Below are 26,817 nucleotides of genomic sequence, written 5' to 3'. Positions count from 1 at the left end.
CCTATTAATGTTCCTGATCATATAGATAGCAAGGAGATTGACACCTATGTACAGTATAAGTCACACACAGAAAATATCATTAATCACAACTCCGCCCATGTGAATGCTGTCGTCTGCCCACACCCATCGTTAGCTAAACTCTAATCACATTTGAACATGTCTATTATTTGTACTTCTTCTCCTCCATCATTGAATGTGATTTCCTGTTCATCACTTCTGAGAGCAGATGGATACCAGGCTCACATTCACATTGCCATGCCTCCTTATTCTTGCAGCAACATCCAAAACCAAGCGTCTCATTTTCCTATGAGCTCACCCTCGTTATGTGTTTTTACGAGTTCTGTTTACGCCAATGATAACAAAGTTTGTTTGGCTCGATTGAGCCAGCCTTGTGATGTCATTTGTTTGTTGGGGTCTTTGTGTGGAAGGAGGCCCAGACTGTTTATCCCGCTCATCATTTGAGACAATCAGAAAGAAATGAAAGCATGTCTACCTTGTGTCTTACAAGGGCTTTTATCTTATTAATGATTAGAGAAGGACAGGATTGTAACGTAGGGCATGCCTTACTAGAGGAACACCACCTGGGGTCACTGTGTGGCTTTTAATCACTTTTGAATTGTCGCACTGATCAGTGTGTTTATTTGGTACAACACAGCTGCTGTTGTTGTCTCCTGGTTTGCTAATTAGCATACAATGATTTGGGCTTAATGTAAGTAATCACAAGGCCAACCAATCAAAGGAATATATTACATTGCATTTAGCGTTTGATTAGAGAGTAATCATCAAATGAAAACAGCTTTCAATTGGAAAGGTTGATGTTGTAAAGCGATGGATTTTTTTGGTGAGCATTCTGCCCTAGCAAGTTTCTACATCTGTATTATTTTAAGTCAATCGGGGAACAATGTACTGCACATTGCAGCCTTTGACCACCAGAGATTTCCTTTTTTTTATTTGTATGACATGTGTCTTAGTATGTCAATTCTCAACAATGTTCCAAAATGAAATCTGAGTTTTAATCAAATTAAGTTATTTTCCGCAGTTATTCAAAATGATGGTTTAAGTAAACTTTGTTATCAGAACTGATTTTTTTTTTCCATTTTAATGCTATACACAGACCATGAACTATTTTGTGGATGTCTTCATCACTGAAACTTGTGTTTTATGTTACTAATTTCGCTTTGATTCCGCTCTTCCAGCGAGACCACGCTCGTCTGGATTCGATGGTGCTACTAATGATGAAGCTGGACCAGTTGGACCAGGAAATTGAAAATGCCTTGACCGCCAACTCTTCCATCGGCAGCACCCCCACCCTCCCTCGACGACGACAGCTGGTATAAAGCCGTATATTGCCTTGCTTGATTAATTAATTAATTAATTGATGACATTTTAATTGAATCATTATTTAAGTAGCTTACATTCTTTTATTACTACGTTTAGGTGCGGTTTCAATGTGCAAGCTGTGAATAACCTTTCACTGGCTTTCAATATTAAATATACTTTTTAGGTCTAGAATTAAAACATCTGCGTCATTTTTGATGAACACTTTGGCCGAATATGCTACTGTATTTTAATGTTGGTAACGATACCTGTGCTTGAGAGAGCAAAGACTTTTTTTATGAGGCATACAGTGCTAGTAATATGCTGACGATTATGTTTGCATTTGTGCAAAAAAAACACAAACATTTTGTATTTTATTGTTACAGGACTTTGATTTGGGATCCGTACCTGTAGCATCACACATGCAGTATTCTTATGGCCCTGTTACCCCGGCTAAGGGTACTCCAACAGCAATGGGCGCAAAACCTAAGAGTGGGGTAAGTTGGATGTTCTAATTCTTTTTTGGCTTGTATTACATGCATTTTGAGGTTTTTCTGTGCAATCAGGAATCCATGGTGTCTTTAACTGAAAGTCTAAAAGAAATTATATATGATATTTTCATAATTTTCTGTTTCTTCACTTATAATACCCTGCAAACCACTCTGTGTAATGTTTGGGGCAAAACAGATTCATTGTGTAATGATTTGACTAAAAAGAGCAAACGGACACTTGTGTTCATACCCTTGCTGGGAGTTAACACTTAAAAGCTCAGCCAAGCGCATGTTAAAACTCTATAATTAGCTGCTTCCAGAGATCTAGACCTATTCGCCCCAACAAAAGGGGTCAAGGGGTGTCCTAAAGTTGAGACACCGGGAAAGGGGAGTCACGAGGGATGCGCTTTGTGTGAGACGCCCCTCCTCAAACCCTTTTTCTTGCTCACTTAACGACATTGTCTGCTTTACTTTATCTGCAAAGCAAATCATTTGCAAGATGTTTTGAAGGAAAATATATGAAATAATTTCTGTTGTTGTTCTTGTGTGGTATATTCGGACATTTCCAAGATATTTCTCGGGGTAAAACAAACAAATTCCAACATCATCTGTTTTGATTCCATGCTCACATAGCATGTCGCAAGTTTTTCAAAGGCGTAGGCTAATTTTAGACGAGTTATGGGATGTAACATACACATGACCTTTTGATGCTCCATGTATGAGGGCAAGGCTTCCCACAAACCCCTTTCTTAAAGTAACCCCAAAATCACTCGCTTGAGTAAATATTGCTTTCTTAATAGGATGCTTTGTTAATTTTTTTTATTTTTGTTGTTGTTTTTTTTTTTTCTTTGTGGAGACTCTCTGGAGTAGTTGACAGAGGCACGCAAAAAAGATGACTGCAGGAAGAGGATTTTTGCTTGTTAGTAGTTGCAGGGGGCAGTTGAATCCTTTCACACCAATAGCTTTGTGACGCCCACTTAATCTTTTTAGACACACAATACAAATCCTTAACATGATGAAAACAAAGGGGAGATGTGAAGAACAATCGAGGTCACCAACAGCGTTAACAACACCAGATTACAAAGTAGTCTTTTATGTGATCTTGATATAAAGTTTGAAAAAAATTAAATATGAGTGAGTCTCTGGGAAACGAAACAATAAGAGTGAGTCTCTGGGAAACGAAACAATAAGAGGATAATGTCTTAAATTCTGAGATGAAATAATATTTTTATGATATTAAAAAAATCTTCTAATCTCACATGTATAAAGGAAAAAATACGATATGCGGACTGTTAAGCAATTTGTCAAATAAAAATATTTAAGTCCAAGAGAAAGAGTCAACGATACCAGCATCAGCAGTGAAAAGTGTGATAACTAGCGACACACCGCATAGTTTTCTTATCATTTTTTAAAAATATTTGAATGCTTTACTGATTAAATCTTTTTTTTGTTCAGATGAATCAGTTGTTCTTCTCACTTGATCAATTAATCCAGTGACTGAATGCATCTAAGTGATAAAAGCACAGATTAAAACTTAAAAAATTACTTTCAGTATAAAATGGTAAATCTCGAGCTAAAAAAAAATCTGGAAATTAATTATAATTATATTGTCTTTATCACATTATGCCACTGTTAATCACAACATGCAAGAATGTATTTTTATGGTTGAAATCAATCCTCTACAAGTACGTACACACTATTCAGGTCAAACTATAGCCAGTCCTTTTACAAAACAACCTTTATTTTAGGAAAAGTATTGAGGCAAACAGCACTTCACTTCATGTTGGCACTTGAGACATTTTTTCCAAAGTCTTTTGCCAGATTTTGTAGAATCTACTGGGGCAAAATATGTATGTGTGCGTGATGATTTACGGTTTTGGTCATTGGAGTCTGGGTGAATTTGCATTAGCATTCCTTCCATCCCGTGCGGGCATAATTCATGTTTGTGCTATAACTGCTCTCCTCGCGCCCACTGGCACAGTCTGTAACACTTGAGTGTGATTGTACCTAGTACATACCTACACCATCTCTATCTTTTATGTAACTATGATAAGTGTGGAGTTGGTGGTATGTGGCTTTGGATGTTTTTGATGCATGAACATTCACTCAGCAGGCTCTATATCACTGACCGTATTTACTGCTGTGGGTCGAAGTGAACAGATTATCAGATCCGTGCCAGTATGCCTATTGTTAGCCTTAAACAGGTGGTTGTTATTGTTGTATCGAATTTGTGGCTAATCTCAAGCGGATGTTGTGTCACAGCAAGTGTTTTACTCCCAGTGTGCAACTGCTATTCCCTGGTCTAAGTGTTGTTGTTGGCACGTTTCTTTGCAGCAGGTGTCTCATAGTATTGTTGGGCTTGCATTATTGTTTAAAAAAAACAGGTGTTTTTCTTTTTTTTTTTTTTTAAACTAAGGATCTTCAAGGCGACAGGGTGGCCGACTAGTTAGCATGTGCTCATAGTACAGAGGTGCAGGGTTCGATTCCGGTTCCGGCATTCCTGTGTGGAGTCTGTATGTTCTCCCCTAGTTTGCATGGTTTTTCTCTTGGTGCTCTGGTTTCCTCCCACATTCCAAAAATATGCATGGTAGGTTCATAGGACACTAATTGATCAGAAACTCAGAGAAATGGCTTTCATGAGTTAATTCTCCATTTAAGGACCATTTATAAAATCCAGATAAAGGGAGCAAACAGCATATGCTATCCATTTATAGCACAGGTGTCAAACTCAAGGCCTGGGGGCCAGATCCGTCCCTCCATTTTATGTGGCCTGTGAAAAAAAAATCATGTGTGCAAGCATTTATGATCCTTGCAAAAACCTGTGCCAAAATTTCCAATTTATATGTGTAATAAATAATATCATTGAAATATTGCAAGTTTTTTTGGGGCGGTAGACTTTTTACTACTAACTTCAACAATAATTGAACAAACTATTTTTCTTAATTTCTGATTTCTGAATGATTAAATTGTTGTCTCTCTGTAATAATACGATGTGACGATGAAACATTTATTTGTTTTCACCGTAATAATGGCCCTTCGAGGGACGCCGACACTACTAAGTGGCCCATGGCAAAAATTAGTTTGACAGCGGTGATACAGTAATTTTTCTGCTTATCATCGTTCGGGTCACAGGTGAACTTCAGCCGTGAAGCGGAGTACAAACTGTGCTGTACTATATGTAGGCGACCGTGGGCTGAGTCAAACTGTATTGTGTTTGAGAGAATTTTAGTGATGTGAAAGAGAGCGTTTATATAGAACTTGTAAATCTGAGAGGTAACCTCGAATTATATTCCAAACGGCCCCTCATATGTGCGAACCATGTAACGCTGTGCTGCCCGTAGTTTTGCTACTCTCTCCCTACAATGTTGTCAAGCGATTTATATACTTGATAGTCAAAGCCAAACATCTGACCATAAAAAAATTCCACCTGATCACAGATCCAAACCGTACCATAGCAAAGATTGAACATTTCAAATCATTTAAAACCAATCACTTGTTTTGTGTGTGGATCCTGAAACAGTTGCATAACTGGTTGTCATTTTAATATCACCGGTCTTCATACATGCAATCAGCACTGACAAATTCAAGTTATGTGCAGTGTAAGAGCCATTTGTTTTGTGCGTCTATTTTTAGGGGTCAGTGGCTGGAGAGGATATGCCAAGCCTCAGAGGCGGGTGGAGGCTTCTGACCCCTGACCACCTTCCTCTGAATGTTACAGTCGGAAACAACACATCAGTCACCTTAAGTGCTGAGCTTTTTCACCAGAAAGACTTACGCGGTATCCCGTAAAGAGATGCGCTACTAAACAAGAACGGACTCTTCTTTAGTTGCTTTCGGCTGAGTCGTATGTGGCAGCCATTAGGCAATGCAGCTCCAAATATGATTTTTGTCATCTGTTGGTGTTGTCAGAATTTAAAGGTCCAATCCGAACCTCCTTTCAGGAATTTTATATCTTTTGGCAGGGCGACTTGTTGGAGGTATTTTTATTTCAGCTTGATGAGTACTTTCCTTCTTGTCAGTAGGTCATGTGTGTGCATGGCTCTTTATCTGTCTGTAGTTAGTGGACAATAGAAGAGCTGTGGTTTGCGTGCTAAGGTCGCAAGCAAATCTCTGCTCTGTCCTTCCTCTGTGTTCCGGTTTGGTTACCTCTCAGTCCCCAAACATCCTTTATCCCGACCACACCCCCTCAAGGTCCTGTGAAATGCTTAACTTTACTGCCTTGCCTTTATCTTTACACACAACCCCACTATGCCCCATGCCTGTAATTGGTCATCAACCAATGCAAACCTTTGAGGTGGTTTTGTTAACTTTTGTTTTGCTTTAAGAAGGTATGAAGCAAAACTCTGCTCGGACGGGAATTGAATTCCAGTGGTTACTCCGGCCACGACAGCCACTCTGTCTGGTGTCATTGTCCACAAGGTCACTCTTCACTCGGCTCGGCAGAGCTGTCATAAGGAGACAAATACAGACCTAAAAAAAAAGTAAGAAAAAGACAAAAATGTTAGTATATGATACAGGATATAGAAATTGAACTTCTCAACTCCCTAAAGGAAATCATGTATTTCCGTTTATTTCAAGAGTTGAGCACTTCAAGAATGGGAAAGAGACATTGTGTATACAAAAATCACTGGGCTCTTTATTAGGTATAATCAAAGATATAAATGTATAAAGCTCGCCTTTAATGCTCAAGTTGATAAATTGGCCATTCCACCCATGTTTTGATCAGACAGCCACAGCAAAAAAAAAAAAAATTGAATTGATACCTGTAACAGTGGCAGTCAAAATGTCATTTTTGCTCCCATGCTGGCGCTCATTTCAGGTCGTTCTGGTGCACCTAAAAAAGAAGGCAAAGGCTGATTTTTTTTTTTCCTACAAATACACAAGATAATCCATCGTTACATGTGCTGAAATTGTTAAGATGTGAACTTCCCCTTCAGCATCTTTGAGGAGGGCCAGAAATGGGAAATCCAGGTCCAAATATCAAAATGTATTTACTGGCCACTTTGCGTGTTTGATGGAATAGTGCTTGAATCACATCCCAAGTATGCCAACTTGACTAAGTGTTCTACAATAACTCATGTGTCATCCTATGTAAAGACACAACACTGCTGTTTCGTTGCTAACAACCACAAATTGGTAGTGTTGGCTCACTATGAGTCAGTGAATTGAAGCCTACGTTTATTTTATAACGGCGACAGTAAAACGTAAATGGAATAGTTACTGAATGATGTACATGTTGACAGTAAATGTTATGGATGACTCTAAAAAACAGGCAAAGGAAAAACCCCTGCAGCCTGCGGATAATCAAGCGCAATAAATTTGAGAAGTGACAAAGAAGCTCACACAAACAGACACACACATACATTTACATTTTGGTTTAGGTGTGTCATGGGGACCTTTGCTCTGCGCCACTCACTAATGGACAACGGTTTAAACATTGCATTTTTTTTTTTTTTATCAGTTTTAAGACTGCTTTGGTCGGCTTGAGTTGCATCATTGTCAGCTGTAATCATCACAAAGCCCTTGCCTCTTTTCTATCACTTTGCATTCACATTGTGTGAGAGTCATCACCGACCTACGTTGACTGGCTCTTCTCTGGCTTCGGGGAAACTGAGCTTGGTTCAAACCCACAATTGTGCATCTGTCGCCACAAGACCTTGCTTGTATAAAGGCCCTGAAAGCAGGCGCAGTGCAGGTTGCTTAATTGGTACTCTCCTTACTCCTATGACTGTGGCACTGTTTACACAAATCCTCCTGTTGATGATGTCATCTGCCGCATTTTACACTCCCATGACCACTTGGGAATACTGAAAGGTTTTGTGACATTACCTTGGTCCTTGGGTCCTCATTTGGGTGTCCGCTGATCTCAGTGCGGATCAAACCGTGACCACTGTATCGAACAAGATGAACGTATTGTTGCAACTCTAGTGCTTAACAGGTGCAGCCCACTCTGGCAAAGGCATGTCCAGAATACAGAGGTACCTTGAAATAGGAGTGACCGGTTCTACGCGTTTTTCAAGATATAAGCCTTCATCCAGCCATTTGTTTACATTAATTTGCAAGCAAAAATCTGCTAGCACTTTATGGTAGCCGTGAACTCAACTCCATCCCTGCCTGGAGACAGGGCAAGGTGACAATGATCAAATTGACGAGGCTGTGAATGATCTGCGTGGAAGGAGATCTGCATGTGCCCACTTCACAGTGGTCATCATCCCTCTGTGGATGTCTTGAATTAATGTAATTCTCTGTATACCCTAACATATAATTCAAATAAATCGGTAAATAAGACCAATTTTGAACATTCCTGTTTGCAGACTGTGTAGGTTAACCTGCAGTTAATTATATGCTGGCCTGGATATCTTAAATGCATTACTGGAGTCTGTGAATAGTCTACATTCTTTAGTTGCAACAACAACAACAACTTAAGTAAATGCAATATAGTTTGGACTCAGCTATGTCTAGTCGTCCTCCGCAGTCAATGAGCTGTTGTGGTGCCACAGTCGTCTCCCTCAAGTAGGCAAATGCAATCCGTCTGTGTTGTTAACCGTCTCTGTTTTCTCCCAATAAAGCCAGTGGCTAATCGACAGTCTGGCATTGTTAGTGCAGTTGGGATTATGAGGATTAGCTCTATTAACCCGGGTCACTCAACCACAAATTCCACCTGGGTAGTGGGAAATGGTGACGTGTTTGGTTTATTAATGTGAATGCTGTCATGTGACTAAAAATTTCTGCGCTTTTTAATTTGGTAGGTTTGATAAATCTTACTGGCTTTTTTTATTTTGTTTGTTTTGAAATATTCAAATTTCCGTTATTTGCTGAAGTGTAACTTAAAGTTGTGTTTGTGATGCTTACAGTGATTTCATTTCATATAGAGCCAATAACCAAACAAGCATTGTAAGATCACTTTATGTCCCTTCTAGCAAAATATCTTGAGCTTTGATTTGAAGAGGGATTTTTCCCTCATTTTCGTATTTGGCTCTCATCAATGATCTGAATCGTTTCTTCCACTATATTAACCCAATCAACAAAACTCCCAAACTGGATAGAACCAAGTTTACTCTGCAAATCTAACATATGTCTTGACTTTGGATCCCCGCTTTGTAACCAAGAGTGTGTAACGTGAACAGTTCATACCACACTGAAAGAAAATGAGGTGCAGATTCAAATTCCTGCCCCTCATAGTACCAGCCACATTATTGTACCCCTTTGGGCTGATAATTGGGTCAAGTACAAATGTAGTACTTTTGCAGGTACCCACAAGCCCTTAAAAAATAACAAGAAGGGGAAATTTCCTTTATTCTCTTAATTTCCTTAGTCCATGCATATACGGAATGATGTTACAACCTAAATTATATGCGATTAAGGGAGTGAGTCGAACACACACAAGGGTAGCATGTGAGCAGCTGGGGGTTCGATGCATTGCTCAAGGTCACGGTGGTTCTCAGGAGGCCGCTCACCCACATTCCTCAGTCTAGAAAGTGCGTTGTTATATGAATCCAGTCTTTATGGTTGAGTCACCACTGTTTTCAACAACAAATAATTATCAGTTTGAACAAACATCTGGACACTCACATTGCAGCTAGTAGTTGTCATATGATGACAAAGTTATTCCATCACTTCCTGTTGTGTGTTGACACACTCCCACTGTGACATATGGAAGCTATCAAAATGTGTTAATGTATCGTGGAGGGAGAACGAATGAGTGGAGGACTGCAGGTGGGGGTAACATTTTTTTTTTTTTAGAGAAGCGTAACATGAAATTGTTTCCCACGTCTCCACGCACGTGTGTAGGTGGGCCTCAGCACACCATGGGAGATAAATTCCTCTATAAGTGCACGGCAACAAGAGCACATCATGCCGATAAAAAAAAAAAAAAATAGCAATGAGCTCCAGATAACATCTCAAAGGACTCTGTATAAGTGTGCTCATGCGGTCCCACCGACTCACATGCACACAATTCCCCTCGGTCTCACGTACGTTTACCTTATTTGTAGTTCTGCAGACCAGAGCTTACCTGAGCCATCTGAACCAATTTGGCCATTTGTGTTAAGTAGTGGAGGGAAAACGGTTTGGGTTAGCTTGAGCCGCCCCTAATCCTTGACCAGCACAGACCATGGGTGGTCAAATACACAAACACACGCACACACACCACAGCTGCACAGCAAGTAAGGGGGTGGTGCTTGAGCGGGTACGAGTCTGTGGTGGGCTAGAGTCATGGTGAACTAATCAGGTCTGTTTTGCAAGAGCAGTGCGATGACTTGATTTATATGCGTAAAAGAGATATTGAAAAATACACATTTACATTAGGATCAAACACATCACACAAGAGGCAATGAAGTTATCAATTCATTTAATCTGGAATTCATTGCAATTTCACCAAATTAAACCTCAGACGAACTTAAAAAAGTAACCACTAAAAAATCTTACCGACAAACGCTGATAATACCCGAACATGGACACATTATTGCTTTTTCAGTCAGGCGCACATAGTTCTCGGTTATTATATACTCACACACGTGCAAAGCAAACATACCAAACCTCCTGTGCCCCGACACTACCAATTTCCAGTAAATTAGCGGCAGTAAATGAGGCAGCTGACGCATGTAGCTTTGCAGTTTATAGCTCCCCAGTTGACACCTGACACGGACCGGAACAGCCTCACCCCTGGGACCAACCTGCTCAGTGGCATGTCGGTGGGAAATTCAGGGTGAAAATCAAGAAAATATGCGCCCACGGTGCTATGAAAACACTGGTACTCACTGGTACTCATTCAGCCGCATTCTTGCACGGCTCTGTAGTCTCTCACTCACTTTTATTTCACTGTAATTGCTATTATGAGGGAAACAGAGTTGTGTGGAGGGGAGATTTATACCGTGTAAGTGACTTCATGGGTCAATGACAGGAACCCGTGGTGTGGTGTTTACACAATAGCAAGGGCACACACTGCTGAACTGAAATGTCTTGTTAGCGCTGGTCTGGACGTGGACCTCCCATATGGAGACCTTTATTCATTACTATTCCATCTTCTAGCACCAATATGGACTAGAAATGTTGTAAACCCTTATCTCCACATGACAAAGATGTTGACTTTAACCCTAGTTGAAATACTTGGAAGGATTACAGTTTAACCATTTTTTTACTTTTTCAAAAATCAATCAGTATTTCTAAGTTCATATAATGTTTGCATTATCATCATCACCTTTTTTGTTGATTTGCTGAAAGAAATTTGATGGTTCCTACGACCTTATATTGAGGTGTGCTGTGTCCATTTCAACTTAAACTCAAGTTGGCTACATCTCTCTTCTCTATAAAATATTACCATACCAACAGTTAAGCCCTGGTAAATTTTGAGGCAAAGTGATTCTTAATTGTTGAAAGGGTAGCTCTAGTGGGTGGTGACCTTTTGCTCTCCTGGAGAATCTGGGATCAAGTTTCTTGATGCAGGGCCACTCACAGTGACACAACCATAAAAGTCCCTACAGGTGTTTAGGCACTGCATAATGAACTAGCACTGCATACAGAAATGACAAATACCACACACCATAACTTCCTACCTTTTCTTTTCATTGAAATTCAAGAAATTCAGTGCCATCTCGGTGTTGATTCCGTCCAGATAAGACAAAATTGTCCTCAATGACAATCATCCGCATAGCAGTGGAAGGAAATACATTGTTTCCATGAGATGGAACCCAAAGGGAAGCAGATACAATGAAAATAGCAAAGGTCCCAGAATTGAACCCTGTGGAACACCCTAAGACAATGAAGCAGTGCGGGCCTCTGAACAAGCAAGGCTAACACAAAAAGTTCTATCAGCCAAATAGGAACTAAACCACTCGTGGGTGCTATTCTTGTGTGTACGCCTTGGCCACCTTGTGGCTATAACCTTGTGTTTTTCCAGGTAAAACATATCATTTCAACAAAGAAAAAAAAAATGCAAGAACATAAATCATTTTAAGCCAGACAACCACAGGGGAAAAGTACTGAATGAATACTAAAGTCAAAACTATTAAAATCATTGTCTTAAGCTTGCACACACACACACTACTTGAGTCCAACAGCAGCTGTAGCCCAACTACAGGAACCACCTTCACGAGGTGGCCCAACGAAGAGTTCCTGGAAACAACGAGATACAATTGGCCCGAATTATCTCGTTGCTCAACAACAACAACAATAGCAGCTGTAATAGCACTGACCATAATTTTGCCCCAGAAGTTACCTCACTCTTGTTCTGCTTATCCTAATAATTTAATAGCCGTTATGTCGAAGGTCTCCAGCCCCCCTTGGGCCTATATTTGGGTCTTTAGTTGCCAATTAACTGTAAATGTAATTGTAACGTGCCTTTTTCGGCCACGTATTATGCACAACCACAGCCATATGCGCCAACACACATGGACAAACCTGGGGAAGATCAAACAGATGACTCCCAAGGAAACGCTTTATCCCGTGCTAATCAGCTCGCATGTGAGACAAAACAAGCCATGAATGAATGAAAGCAGTCATGGTATTCACTTTCACCAGAGTGTGTCCTGCTTGTGTTGCTTTGGTGGTTCATCATCAAATATAAGGCACGTGGTCATGATGTAGCTTTTTAATGTCTTCTAATTCCTTTCTGTCATAATCCATGGAGTACTTCATTCAATGTAAATGATAATGATGTCTCAAAGTTGAGGAATAGGCTATAATTCAGTATGTGGTATTTATGTGGTTTGGATGCAGTGGTGCACGTATTGAAATATTTACTTCTGCACTTAGGGCTGTCTTGCATTGTCTCCTTCGAAAAGCTGTGGTATTTTAAAAATGATTGCCATGTCATTCCAGTAAAATGAAGGGGACATAAAAAATGGAGGACGTGTGCTTGCATGTGTGTGAAGTCTGGGCATGTGCGAATACGTCACTGGTCACACTGGTGAAGGTGGAACTCAGTGTTTTAATAGCTGCAGCCCCTTAAACAGCCTTTAAGAAGCAGTTTCCGCTTTTTTTTTTTCATTTAATTATAACACCAACGCAATAGATGGATGAAGTCGACCTGGTACTTTTATACTTGATGAAAATAATTGTCCGTTCAAAAAACAATTCATACGTCAACGATGCTGAAGCTGATTCCGTCACATATCTAATTATCTGATTGCGGATTGCCGTGTCAAAAGCTGATGCTGATGCTTGCCAAGGCTACATTCGCTCTGTTTCGTGGAATTGGATTACTTGCAAAATCTTTATTTATATAACATTGCCTGAGAGAAGCAGTTGTTTTTTTGGGGGGGGTTTTTTGCCAGCGGCAGCTACTGGCTTGGCATGCAAATTACAGTAGTTTTAGTAATTTTTGTAACTCAGTGTGAACAGGGATCATTTAAACATCAGCTGTTTCTTGAAACGATCAAAAAAATCTGACAAAACAAACAAAAAAAACATTCCCATGTGGACTTGTGTAAACATAGCCTTAATTAGGCCTCCAAGCAACACACAACATGAGAACTCATTCTATCTCGTTACAAACACCAGGGGGGCGAATCCTTTTTGTAGATTTCTGACAAACGGGGTAAATTAGATGAAGTGGACAAATGCCGCAGAGAATGTACCTTGCCGTCCTTGCCTTGTCTGAGCTCTTCCAGGGGAGTGTGGATTAAAACAGGTCAGGGTGTGGGGGTCAGCTAAAGAACCCAGGGTCAAAAGTCAGAGGCAAAAAAGACCTTCGCATTCCAATCGACTGCTGCCCACCCTGCGCTCACAAACATACGCACACACTCATACACACATTGCCAACAAAAATTCACATGCCTGCACAATTCTTTTCTTGGCCCCAACATAATGTCGGTTCATATTTTTTTTTCGCCCAAGCATGAACCATTACATTCCCAGAATGATGATGTTATCAGACAAGCCTCTCAGGCCTACCTGTCTTGCGACATGACTACCTTGTCTCTTGTGGTTTATAACCTTCGGTGACCATTTTGTTGAGATGCTTGCAGTGTCAGAAAAGTGTCCACATGAAGCTACTGCTGGCCTTTTATGCTTCCAGCCCATTCTGAAAGCGTGTCACCATTTTGCTCACCAAAAACCTTTTTGTTTATCACTGTTCGTAGGATTTGGTTGCATAGCATAATTTTTTTTCTTCTTCTCATTTACAGAGTACTGCGATTCCAGAGAGGACCAAAGCAGGTCAGTGATTGTAGTGTGTTGATACACAGCTTGCAATTGTACAGCCACATACCTTCGGTGTGGTTTCTCATCTGTTTGAACATGTTTGTGTTGCCTTTATTGTTGATAAAATGTAATTGTCTGCAATTGTCCTGATCTGTCTCAGTCTGTAGTCATATGAGGAGCATTTGCAGTACAGTTCCTGATATCATTGTGCGGTAATCGTCATGGTGCAAGAGTGGGAAGGAGGGAGTGAAGGGGAACAGGATCTGGTCCGATGACTCGCTTGATGTTAGTCTTGATAAGAACCCAGACTCATCTAGCAGACCATCTAGCCTGTCGCCTTTCCAAGATAAGAGCCAGACTGCTTGTCGAGCCTGATGCCCAAAATATTTGACCTGCATCTGTTTACCCATTCCAGTCAAATCTCACTCGGTTGCACGTGCGTTTATGCCAGCAATGAAAAAGTCTTCCTGTTGGTCCAAAGACCAATACATCCATATATTTTCTACGCTGCTCATTGTGTTGACAAACAATGAGGACTATACAGGCAATAAGTTAATTAAGTAACCACCTTGTTGTCATTTTTGTTTTGTCTAATAGTCCAGCATTTGTCCTCCAAATAGTACCTAGTTGTACCTTGGCCCACATCAGAACATTTAAATTGAGAACTAGATCCACACACTATTTGCTTTGTCACCAAACTGAGATGTAAGATGTGATTACCTGCTTACATGCTGAACATATCATAACCAACGTTGGTTTGAGTTGAATTTATAAAGAAAAATGATATGTGGAACGTTCCATGTGACTTTTCAGGCATATTCTTCCCCTAAATGTTGGTTGAATTACAAATTGTCTGACATTTACAGCATTTAACTTGAGATGTTCAACTGTAGCTGTAATTAATGCGGCTACAAATCATCAGCTAAAGGGATTTGTCTAGAATTTGTTCTGCACTCAACGCACAATTATCAACCCATATGACTTCCGGCAGATGAATAGCCTCTAGTGTCTTTCACATTATGTCAAAACATCACAATGCTTTATGCCAGCCATTTGAAGAACATTCCCTCGCTGGCTCCCCTTTGTCAGCAGTCTGCTACAAATGCACCGGGTCATCAAACTATGGTTGGACGGACAAGCGTCTGGTGGTGGTCAGTGTTCATTAAATATCACCCCATGTCCTCAGTCCTTTGGTAAACATTGCCGGCGAGGTGGTGTGACTTGGGGACGAGGCTTTCATATTGCCCCCTGCTGTTGCAAAGCCTGCTGGGAGTCCTCACTCACTATTGCTCTGTCTCGCCTGGTAATTACTGCCACTTGCTGTGAAAGCCTTTCACAGCTAGTGTGCAGAAGCTGTTAGTGTGTCAGTTCATATGACGTCACCAACTTATTAGACGAAAGTCCAAACCTTTTTATTTTTTTTTTTTTAAATGACAACTGAAGTTTGCAGAAGACATCGCGCATACTTCAAAAGATCTGTCATTCTCTACTTCATGTTAGTCGGTTTGGCCTCCTGCAAACAAGTTATGTAAGCACGAGCGCCGCCTCCGTGTGCTGGGGAGTCTAGAGGGGTGGGGTATGCGGGAAGTCAGTGGAGTTTTTGGGGTCTTGATTGAACACAAAGCCCAGTGTTCATTGTGGTACTTCAAAGACCCTTCTGTATCGCCATTAAAGTCCCTGGGAATGACACGTTTGTGACAGTGTTACATCACACGCTATGCCCTAAAGGCTCTCGTTGCGCTGCCATGAGACAATCGGCCATTCATGGTTAATTTATATCTCTGTGATAACCGAGGCTCTTTAATGATGAGCGGGAAGCTCCAACAGGCCCACACCTGTTGAGCTCTGAGACTTATTGTCCTCCCTGTAGTTGTGGGTGCACCCTAGTGTGCGGTCAGTGTCAGGTCTGTCTTGTATGCAGAGAGGAAGTGCCTTTGAGACTCAAAAGTGAAAAGCGTATCTGTTAAGGAGGTTTTTATGGGGCTCCCGTGATGCAGCTTCCAGGGCCTTTGCAGAGCAATCAATGTTTCCGTCCCCATTTTGGTTTGATTTTGGACGAGGTTTGTGTCAATTCACACCATGCGCACAGCGCAGCACAGAATATGATACAAACTGGTAGTTTAAGTGATACGACAAGTTCAGGTTGTAGTCTGCTTTTCACCCAAAGTCAGCTTACTGATACACTCATACAATTGCAACAGCGCATACACAAGATACTATCCTTCACACGCCAATATTAATAAGTTAACTATTGAACCCAGCTGGACTCCACTGATCACCAAAACAGCAGCACCAACCAAAGCATGAAACAGTCACTCATGTGTGCAGTCTCAGATGTTGTAAAACGGTTTTGTAATTAGCTGACTTGACCTAGGGCGTTCTGTCGCTGTGGTTGGTTGGGTGTTGAAACCATTTTGGGCAGATTGGACCTTCCGTATTTTGTAAGTATGACTCGCATGTCAGAAGAGAGAGCCACAGAGGCACAAATGATCTTTTCAGCCATATAAATAAAATTGTATTGTATTGAATTTGTTTTAGCTTGCATTTTTTTTATTTCATTCAAATATGTTTACAATGTGTTCAAAAAGTGTTTCAAGCATGTGTGATTTGGAAAAGTACTGAAATTTGAAAACTGTTTTTACTCGGTATCTCTATACGGCAGATTGCCACCAATGGCAGAAACGTATCTCACGCTTTACTTTAGTAAGATTTTCCTTTACAAAATAATGAACTGTAAGTAGTAAAACAAGACATGCATTTTTTTGGGTGGCTAAATATGTCAAGTTACGTGTGTTTTGTGGCACGACTCAATATTTTCATTCAAACTGTCTCTGGCAAGGATTCATGCATGCCGTTCAGCTATCTTCAGAAATCGACTTTTGGCTTGCATTATTTATTTTTTATTGTGTCGTAAAAATATTTTGTACCACGACCAAAACAACATCAATCAAGCCTCAAAATCAGCTTCCTCTTTCCAAGTCATCCAGATGTTTTACTCAAGGAATGATGGCCATATAAGAATGGATCTGTCATAATTCACTCATCACCTTTAATAGGACAATATTTCTTTACTGAACGTGTCTTCTTCCCTTAATTGTCTCGGAGCTTGTCAGCACCCATTTTAAAGATTCTTGGAATGTCTTTATATTCATCTTGGTTGTAACTGAGGTAAACAGCACCATCCTGTGCCGCCCTGATCCAAATAAAACCCAGTGGAAAATTGGAAATGTCTAACATGATGGAGAAGCAACTAGCTGTTGGGTTTAAGGCGTGATCATTCATCTACACTTAAGACTCTCGATTGACATCACGGTGCCTCGGTTATAGAACTGAGGCGAAAGAAAAAAGGAAAAGCTTTAGTCGACTACTGTGCCACTCCGAGCATAAATTTTGTCAGTGAAAATAAAAAGACCAAAATTAAAATTTACTGAACTAGGATCAGGATTGGGCATCGAGAAAAGATGCCCAACCCTCGTTAGAATACAGAGATGTGATCATTATTTTCTGTTTGACTTGGTTTAACAACATGTTTTTTTTTGTGTAGCATTTGAGTCACTGATCTTGTGACTGAGCATTTCAGGCCCACCACCATCATTTGGAATCCACAGGATTGGCATTTTTACACTCCAAATTTCTCTCAGTGATGACTATCACCAATCACACAGACAATCTTGTTTTGGGCCACTCGAATTTGCCTTTGCCTAAACCCTTCAGCAACACATCCTTTGAGGACATTAGAGGGTTGAAAAATGAATTGAAGCCTGCAGCCAAGTCCAAATTGGCTCGCGACTGATGGTTGTTTTTGTCTTACTGTTCCTGCTTTTTTAGTATGCCTGATCCTACTTTTTGCTACGTATCCATAAATAGTATAAGAGTCACTGTCTTTGTGCAAGGTCACATTCCTGGCTTTCCTCATCAGTCTAACAGTACCCCGCCAAAACACTAGCCCCTCCTCTCTCGATCGCCTTGGCTTCCTGTGTGGAGACTGACTGGTACTGTATGCATTCCATTTCATATATCGCACTTCACACTTCAACCAGCAGAAAATACTGTTGCAGATGCAGGCTTTACTGGAGTTAAAACCCCCAGGAACCTCTTTGTTCCTCCTCTTGTTTCCCATGCGTCGCATCTGAGAACCCTTTTGGGCATCTGTCTGTGCTTCACTGAAACTCTGAGAAGGAAACCGAGCCACATGAGGGGAAATTTACAACAGGAAGCCTGCTTGCTTGACTGCCAGAGTTTCAACAAAACCATCCCTGAAATGGTTTTCTACTCTGGAATGTCATTGATCATATAGTTTATCAATTTCTTTGCAAGACTGGAGAAAATATTACCATATGATGACCATATTTTAAACATTTCCAGCATATTGAATACATTTATAGTGAAAACTATGTACTTTGATGTCATTTAGGTTTGTTTGAAGTTTGGCAGCAACCTATATAGGACTGTGTTTGACTCTCATATATTTTAATCAGAGTTTACTATTGAAAATAAGTGAAATTGAATTACTGGGGGTCCCAGATTAGGACGACGGTCTGTTCAGATAACACAGATGTAACCGGATTTTAACAACAATCAGAACACACTGAATTTGTAAAAAAACAACAACAACAAAAAAACAAGTCTTGATCATAAATATCAAATTTAAAGGAAAAGTCCACGCAAGGTTTTCTTGACAATAATATGTTCTATGTGACCCTAATAAACATAAACGGGAAACAAGATAACAATGCTTTTCTCCTCACCTCACTGATGCAGTCAGGCTGAAACAAAAGTGTGTGAAACAAAAGCAGTCCCGACACATAAATAATATTCCAACTTTTGCTGAAGGTCGTCACACAAAAAAAAAAATACTCAGGGAAATACTCAGGGTGGTGACTTTTAGTGCTGACATCATTTTTACGTGCAGACCTATTATAAGGCCAATTTATGGTCCTTTTTATTAATATTCCACAAATGCAGTAATAATCAGAATACTGTATTCAGAATACAACTTTTTTTCTTTTTTTTTATTCATTTATTTTTTTTACTTGACTTCCCCTTTTACAATTTTTTTTTTAAATAATGTTTGTTAGCATTGTTTGATCATAAATACAAATTCACAAAGATGGAGGGTATTCAAAATATTGGCTGTTATTGTATACATATTGTTTTTAGTATTTTTGCTATGTTAAAAATGGTCATTTGGTTCACGACAAGTGGTTTAGAGAGATGTTTATGTGTGTATCTGCAACGTATGGTGTCTTTTACTGTGTATTTGTTTACCTGCACTCGGCCTGCACAATCTTGTCGCAATAATATTTTAAGAGGTCATTCCAAATTTGCCAAGGCACAGACCGAAGGATAGTGAAAGGCAAAATGTGGGAATCAATCCTTATCAGTCTCAGCAAACCACAAGGGGCCATAAAGTCAATTGGCCGTGATGAGCGTAATGCTATCAGCAGACTGCAATAAGCCAGTCCCGGGTACATTACCTTCTCTAGCCGGAGCAATTAGCGGGAGTGCTTAGTTTTCTTGCTTGAATGTGTTAGTTCTTAGGGAAGAATGCAGTTGAGGACAATTTGAACTCGACATACTTCTTACAGTTGCGCATGCACAATAAATCCACTCATCTAGCCTATGGCAAAGATATTATACAACCAATTGAACATAATCAACATTCACAATTGTTTTCAAAATTGCATTTATACTAAGGTGTGAGCTGTTAATAAAAAATTACAGATAGCTTTCAAATGGCATCACATAACTCTGGACAAGCACCTAATGGTCATGTTAGAGGTCGGTGCATTGTTTTGTTCTGTCGCTTTTTGAGCGGTTTAAAACATAGCTTTGTTAGCCAGCATCAGGAAATGGAGAATATTGTTTGCCTGCAACAATACTGGTTCGTACTTCATTGCAGGTGCTATACATATGGTACATACTGTATTTGATACCTTCCGGTCGCAAATTGTTTTACATTGCATGGATACTTGTTTTTATGATCGCAAATGGAAATTTTAAGGGTTTCTGCATGCTTCTAACACCCTCAAGGCATCGACCATGACTGACTCGCAGAAAAAAAAGGAATCATTGGCTTCTGTGGCGCATCACATGCTGCAATCAAAATACAATAGACACTCTATTCAACCCTATGATTTCTGCAGCCGTTCGTTTATGGAAAATCAAAGGACCAAAGTTTTCTTCTCAACACTATTATTATTTAATTACCATTGATGCTGTCCATGACTAAGCAGAGTCGGATGGGTGTGAAGTGCAGAGGTTATGGGGTTATATAACCAATCGAGATGGCCGCACGCTTGTGCTGCTACCATTACCAGATATCAAAATGTCATTGTACATCGGGTCTTATGATCTCTAGTGAGATGGTGATGTTCCAAAAACCTTAAAACACTTTCAAGCAAACTAGCTCTTTCTCTTAACTTTATGCTGAATATGAGTTAAACCCTCTCTTGCCACGCTGTACAGGTATAAGCCTGCCAATTATGCTTAGTCAACCACATCTGGCTAAGGTAAATGGATGCAACGGCGATGGGAAAAGTTAGTTGTGCCTTTAAAGCACTCAGATATGCATTGTGACCACTGAAGCTTGAGTCAGAAAGCACTTACTCACTCTCACACTTAGGGTATATTCACACACACACACACACACACACACACCCACGCACACTGGACAGAATAGAATATGAGAGTATTGCGGCACTAGCTGGATGTGTCCCAGCAGTTACCGCATTGAAGCTTGCTGCAGCAGATGGGAGTGTACAGTCCAGACTGAAACAGAGCAGAGTGAGAGCCAGGAGGAGGCTGAAACCTCAAAAAAATATACAAAAAGGCAGCATTCTGAAGGGACCAGGTAGCCGATTTATATTTTAAACAATCATCCGAGCGGAGGAAAGCTCAAAGGAGTATCGATGCGAGCTTTAGGAAGGTACACAAACAAACCTGATCAGCAACGGAAGTAGGTGAGGAATAAAAGGTCGGAGTCAATTTTGACTTCAAGCAGGCAGGCTGATCTGTCGGAAGTGTCAGCAGCATGTCACGCTCCATCAGGCTGCTCCTTCTGCAAAAGTCCTTAAGTGACCACAGCTCGAGAACCTTAGATATGATCAACAAAAACGTTTGGGAGAGCCGATTGACGGGTAAGTGAGCTGACCAATGTAATGCCACGGTGATGATATTAAGCATGCCATTATGTATACAGTTTGATCGTATTTTGTGATCATGTGTTGCATTAGCCATCGACAAAATAGTGATATACTCGGCTGATTTTCCAGCAGCAACAGTGGGATCAATTGACATAAGTGTGAATGTGACTGGTTGTCTGTCCCTATCTGGTCTTCTATTGGCTGGTGACCAATCTAGTATAATTCACACCTGTATGTCCATGCATATGCAGATGTTTCAATCCATGCCCTGGCTGGGTATTAGATGCATTGATTTATTAACGAAGAATTCTACAATGTACTTACTGGCGATTGTCGTTTCTTGTGTAGATAGGAAAACAAGTCCTCTGGAAATGACAATTACATTTCAGTTACAGTGCAATTCTATGAAACACATTCCTCTAAAGGAGTCTGCTACTGGATTTAGAACCATGCACGTGTACCATGTACTGATATGAGATCAAGCATTTGTTACTATCAAAACAAATTACCGGAAATATCAATAAATGGCTACCAATGGACATGTTGCTGCCTGTAAAATTGTCTCGTTCAGACATACAGTATTCCTCTTGTGACGATGACTCTTGATTTTTAAAAGTCCTTCTGTGCAGCTTTATCTGTGTCACTGCAAGCCCGTGTGTATGGTTCCTCATGCATTTCCTTTCCAACTAATGAGCCAGTAGTGCATGGTAAGGATCCGGCCCATTAGTCTGCTTTCAACTCCCTGCAACGCAGTTTGCCTCTCACTGTTACATTTGATACTCTAACTTACTCTAAATGTGTCCGCAGACTTGATGGGTCAACAGAGTTTCTTTCATTGTGGGCCACACATACCAGCCCATCCATACCATTCTTAAGCATGCTTGACACACACAGTCCAGATTGTTTGACCCATGTGAGCACTCCATACTGTGCTCAAGCATGCACGGATGGAAGCACGGTACACTTTCTCAAGCACCAACGAGTGTGGAGCACACAATGTAGATGTGACATTGATGCAGTTGTGGCCTCCACCGGTTATTCAGAATAACCACCCCCTTAGATAACTTTATTCAATGAAGAAAATAGCACCAGAACAGTCATAGAATGACAAAAATAAAGACCTGGTCTCAAATTTGCATGGCATTCAATCTCTAAAGAACATTATAAATGTTCTCAATAATTGTTCAGGGGCTCACGCAGAGGCGAACGGTCGTGCACGTGCTAGGCGATCTCTCCAATTGCCCACGTCACATGCTCGGCCGACGACATCATCCGCAAAGGGACATCTTGCAGTTCACCAGTCAATGTCATGCACAGACTCCAGCGAGTATGTTTCTGTTGCAGGACTAACGCACGCTGACTATGCTGATTTTAATGCAAATAAGGGATACCGCCACGATTGGCCCAAAAAAAAGATCTGTCAAACCGCCAATGGTGCATCATTACACCCAATTCTAACCGTGCAAAGACTAGCAAAATACCAAAAGAAAGGAAACCCCGCCTACACAGTAGACCTGCACTGGGATAAAAAATAATGCCCCACGTGCTTGTGGACAAAGCCCTTTTTTAATAAAACTTTCTGTTGGTTTACATGAGATGCGTGAATGACTTTGGTCGTCAATAAGTCTCCTTAGGCATCCTTCATTATTGATTGGCGAAAATAACACAGTTTCCTTCCTGCCCAAATGACCCCTATATTATCCACACGTTCCGACCACTTCAAAGTTCCTGAAAGATTAGTGTGATTATCTTCAAGAGGTGTGAGTATTACATCGTTTCAGACACCTCAACTTCTTAGAAATCGGTACAGGTGAAAGAATGTGTCCATCCCAAACCAAACCGGAGGTCAGTGCCCCATGGCCTGACCTCTCTATTGAAGTAAACCACACTAGGTAATAAATATCCATCTGATAACTTTGGCCAGGATGTCGCAGCCTGTAAGCATATCTCACTGTCCGTAGGCCTAAGGCTGCCCATCTACAAACAGTCACGCACAAATGACAGCAAAAAAATTTTGGACTTCCTGTTTGAACCAGCACTTTTTATTTTTCCTTCTAAGTCGTCATGTTGTCTACATGCTATATACGTAAAACCTGATGCCCTGTCACTTGATGTATGTAGGTTTCCGGGCCATAAAGTGCAGGAACACATTGTTTTGTCCCGAGAGGGACGTGCTTAATCAGCGCATTTGTGACCACTTCGACACGCTATAAGGCTGTAAAGAAAGTTTTATTGCTCAAGGCACTTGGGAGAAGTTGCATTGTATAGCACTGCACACCAGCGCTATTGTAGTTTCTGCAGTTCTGGTATGTGCATAACGATAACGATTTAGTGCAGAAGCACTTTTAAAAATTGCCTTCATAATAATAATAATAATAATGCTCAGTTTTCAATTACAGTGCAGTAATGTAACAGCTTCACATCATATAATAGGTTAGTGATTAAGATAACGAACAGAATTTTCAGACACCATAGCATGTGACGCGGTCATGTGTTATCTCTGTGATCCTTAATGACGCATTTACATCGGTTGTACACTTACGGCGTGGCCTGAGTCCATCCAGAGTCACACTTATCGACATCTATCAATAGCCTTGTTGACTGTGCTCTTGTCGCCCATGTGATCACATCGCATATTTCAGCATGTTTACAGCTCAAGGGGAAAACGTGTATCAAAGAACACTGATCTTATTCATTGGCAAAAAAAAAAAAAAACAGCCGCCATGCAAGTCTTAATGTGCTCTGTCCACTGGATATTTCAAGCAAAAGATCTTTGCTTCATCGCATCGTTCCCTATCAAACTTGTTTCTCTGATCCTTTAAGATCATTTCAATGAGGCAATAGGAGTTTCTTTTCTAATCAATAATAATAATAATCCCAAAAAAAGATAAATGCAAGGGTGAATCATAGATTTGATGTACACATTCATATACAGTACTTTAATACTTTATTTTCACAAATAGAACAAAAAGTGACTATTTGGAAAAACACCAATGAAATCAGCTGTTAAGTGTTTCAATCTTGTGAAATGATTATCTTTCTCCCCAGCTTGCATGGACGCTCCCTTTTGTTTGAAGTGGTAATTGTAACCTTCACAAAGGTCAAAGGGTATCTGCTTGCTGACAGATAGTAAGTAAAAAGCAAATGATGATTTGTCATCATCCCTGACTGGAGAAAGCGTCCTCTAGTTCAATAGTTTCTAACCTTCCGCGCACCTGTGTCAAAACTCTAAACTACACAATCACTACAACAGCGTGGGTGTGTAGTAGAAGATTGCGAGTACTAGACTGGTCTGCCAGCAGTCCAGACCTGTCTCCCATTGAATTATGAAGGAGAAAATACAACATTAAAAACCGCAGATTGTCGTACGAGTGAAGTTCTACATAAAGCAAGAACTGAGAGAACACCGACAAAGCTTAAACCGTGTCTTCAGTTCCCAAATGCTTCTTGAGTTTTGTTAAAAGCAAACATGATGCAACGCAGTGGTTAATGTGTTTTTACAATGTGTTGCTTGTATCCAATTCAAAATGAGTGAAAAAACCTTTTAGCTGCATGAAAACAAAATAAATGTTAATTTAATCCAACTTCTATATTGGGCCTCTAAGACTGGTTGATTTCTTCTTGGATTTCAATTTTTTAGCAAATCTGAGGCCATGTTGCACATACTCCGCATGTTAACCAACATGCCAAGTAAATGTATCTTCTGTTCAAAGTCGAAGTCAATGCACCTGTGTGTTCCAAAGAGCTAAACCAAAATAATTAGTGGTCTCCTGCCACTGGTTGAGAAATGTCAACGAAAGTCAAATAAGTCAGCTTTCATTATGAGTTTGGTTTAGAATCGGTACTCTGTATGGACCCATTTGTGCTACTTACAACCATTTTCACCCATCCCTCTATTGAGTGCGTACCAAACTGCACTCTGCATTAAATAAGCATGACCAAACATCACGCAAATGGTGTGTCTGTATAGTACTCAATAGCCCCTTTCACGCTGTTTACTTTGCAGCTCTTTCTTGGGTCTCTGTTCTTTGTGAACATCACTCACACAGAGTAGTGTGTGGAAGTCAATCATCGAGTTGGACGGCTTGAGAGCTAGTATTAGGGACAGAACAGAAGCTGTGTGATACGGAATCGTAAGAAATTGGAACAGTGGTGTGGATTTTCTTTCTCCACCCCGGTTGTGTTAAAACCAGTTGTGGTCTGAAATATTTAATACAACACACCAGGTGCTGGCAAAGCATTGTCATGCATGAAGGCTCACAAGTTGTCACGGAAGATGCTATGTGGGACATAGACATCCCATGATTCTTTTTGTGCCTTTTTGTAATCCTTATTTAGAAAGAGGGTAGAGCCACAATGTAGTGATTTATACAGAAAAAAACACCAAAAGAGAAGAGACATTCGCTTGGAGAGCGCTTATTTATTCTTCATTTGACATTTTTTAAATAAAGTCTGTTGTGTAACAACATGTTAGGCTTTAGAAGGTTGTGAACCATGTCCGGGTGGCGTAATAGAGGCGTAAATCCCCCAAAATCAAAAAGAAATTAATAATGATAGTTAGAAAAAACGTCAACCTCTATTCCGCTGTTTTTCACTTTTCGCCGGGGGTTCCGGTCCACGTTACCTGTGAAAAACGGGGGATTACTGTAATTGTTCTAAACCTTATCGATTCCATATCGGTTGATTCAGAAGCTCTGCTGTCAGATTCGTATTATTTAAGCAGATACATTTTTTTGCGACTGTATCTTTTTGCACGTGCACACCTTCTTGTGCTTCAATGTGTTATTGTGAAGTGGCTACCGGGCTTTTGTTTGTGACTCAAGAGCGGATCAGTGGGAGGTCCAAAGACATGTTCCGGTCTACTCGGGCCTCGCATACCGTTAAATGACACAGATGTCCTGTGTCCATTGTGGGCCTACGGCGACCCAGCAGGACCATTGCACGCCTCAAGGACGTCGAAAGAGGAAGTCAGAAGGGGCGCACCGCTTGTGACATCAGCAGAGATCTTGGTGAATAAAAGCGCAGCAGGCGCCGGTGTAGCAAATTAGCCTCAACAAGATATTCTTACCCCAAGAGCTTTTCAGCGCTTAATCAGCTGCTGAAAAACAAAATGTCAACTGTGTGCATCCTCTGGTTCTCCTTCACAATTTCAACAAGTGTTAACTCAATTTTCAAGTGAGCATTTTTAGATGAGCATTGTGCTGAACACCGTTGTTTGTTTCTCGGCCGCAATTACCGTGGTGGCGCATCACGTTTTAGGATGCTTTCACATTTAGGCCAGTCACTTCAGTTTGTGTCTATAAAAAGAAACAGATTATTATTTTATTATGGATGGATAAAAGCTCCCCTGTCTCCCTAGTGCATCGTCCAGCATCCATCTAGTCATGAAGAAAACTGAAAAAGTAGGTCAGTACCATTGCTTCCTCTCATCTCTGCTTGCCTTAGAAGACCTTTCTTGAAGCTGGCATGTCTCTCGTGAGCAAATGAAGCCACGCAACCTGAACAATTCATGTGTCGAGTGGCTTTGTCTTCTCCAGGACATAAATTAGATGTTCATAGATATTTCAGATGAAAATCTTAGTCCAACGTTTTTGACAGTTTATCATTTCTGCTCCAGTGAGCTGATGTCAGTTTTTTTTTTCTTTCTCTTCTCGTAATGTCCGATCATGTGATTTGGACTGATTATTCCATGATGATATACGTGAATGGTAATCACTTAACTT

General features: G+C 40.5%; 1 protein-coding gene across 1 annotated transcript in view; it reads left to right on the top strand.

Moving 5' to 3' along the window:
* The window catches only part of dlc1 (DLC1 Rho GTPase activating protein), a 68,803-nt gene that overhangs the window by 6,671 nt on the left and 35,315 nt on the right, over positions 1–26,817 (top strand). The window contains exons 3-5 of the mRNA XM_088302387.1: positions 1,197–1,331; positions 1,704–1,814; positions 13,934–13,964. Of these exons, the coding sequence (XP_088158513.1) occupies positions 1,197–1,331; positions 1,704–1,814; positions 13,934–13,964 (277 nt within the window). The remainder of the gene's footprint in view (positions 1–1,196; positions 1,332–1,703; positions 1,815–13,933; positions 13,965–26,817) is intronic.

The sequence above is a fragment of the Idiotropiscis lumnitzeri genome, chromosome 8, assembly GCF_059441095.1.
Source record: "Idiotropiscis lumnitzeri isolate Australia: NSW breed Sydney's pygmy pipehorse chromosome 8, RoL_Ilum_1.0, whole genome shotgun sequence".
Classification (NCBI taxonomy): Eukaryota; Metazoa; Chordata; class Actinopteri; order Syngnathiformes; family Syngnathidae; genus Idiotropiscis; species Idiotropiscis lumnitzeri.
Note: the sequence above shows the minus strand (reverse complement) of the source record. Positions and strands in the feature narration are given on the sequence as shown.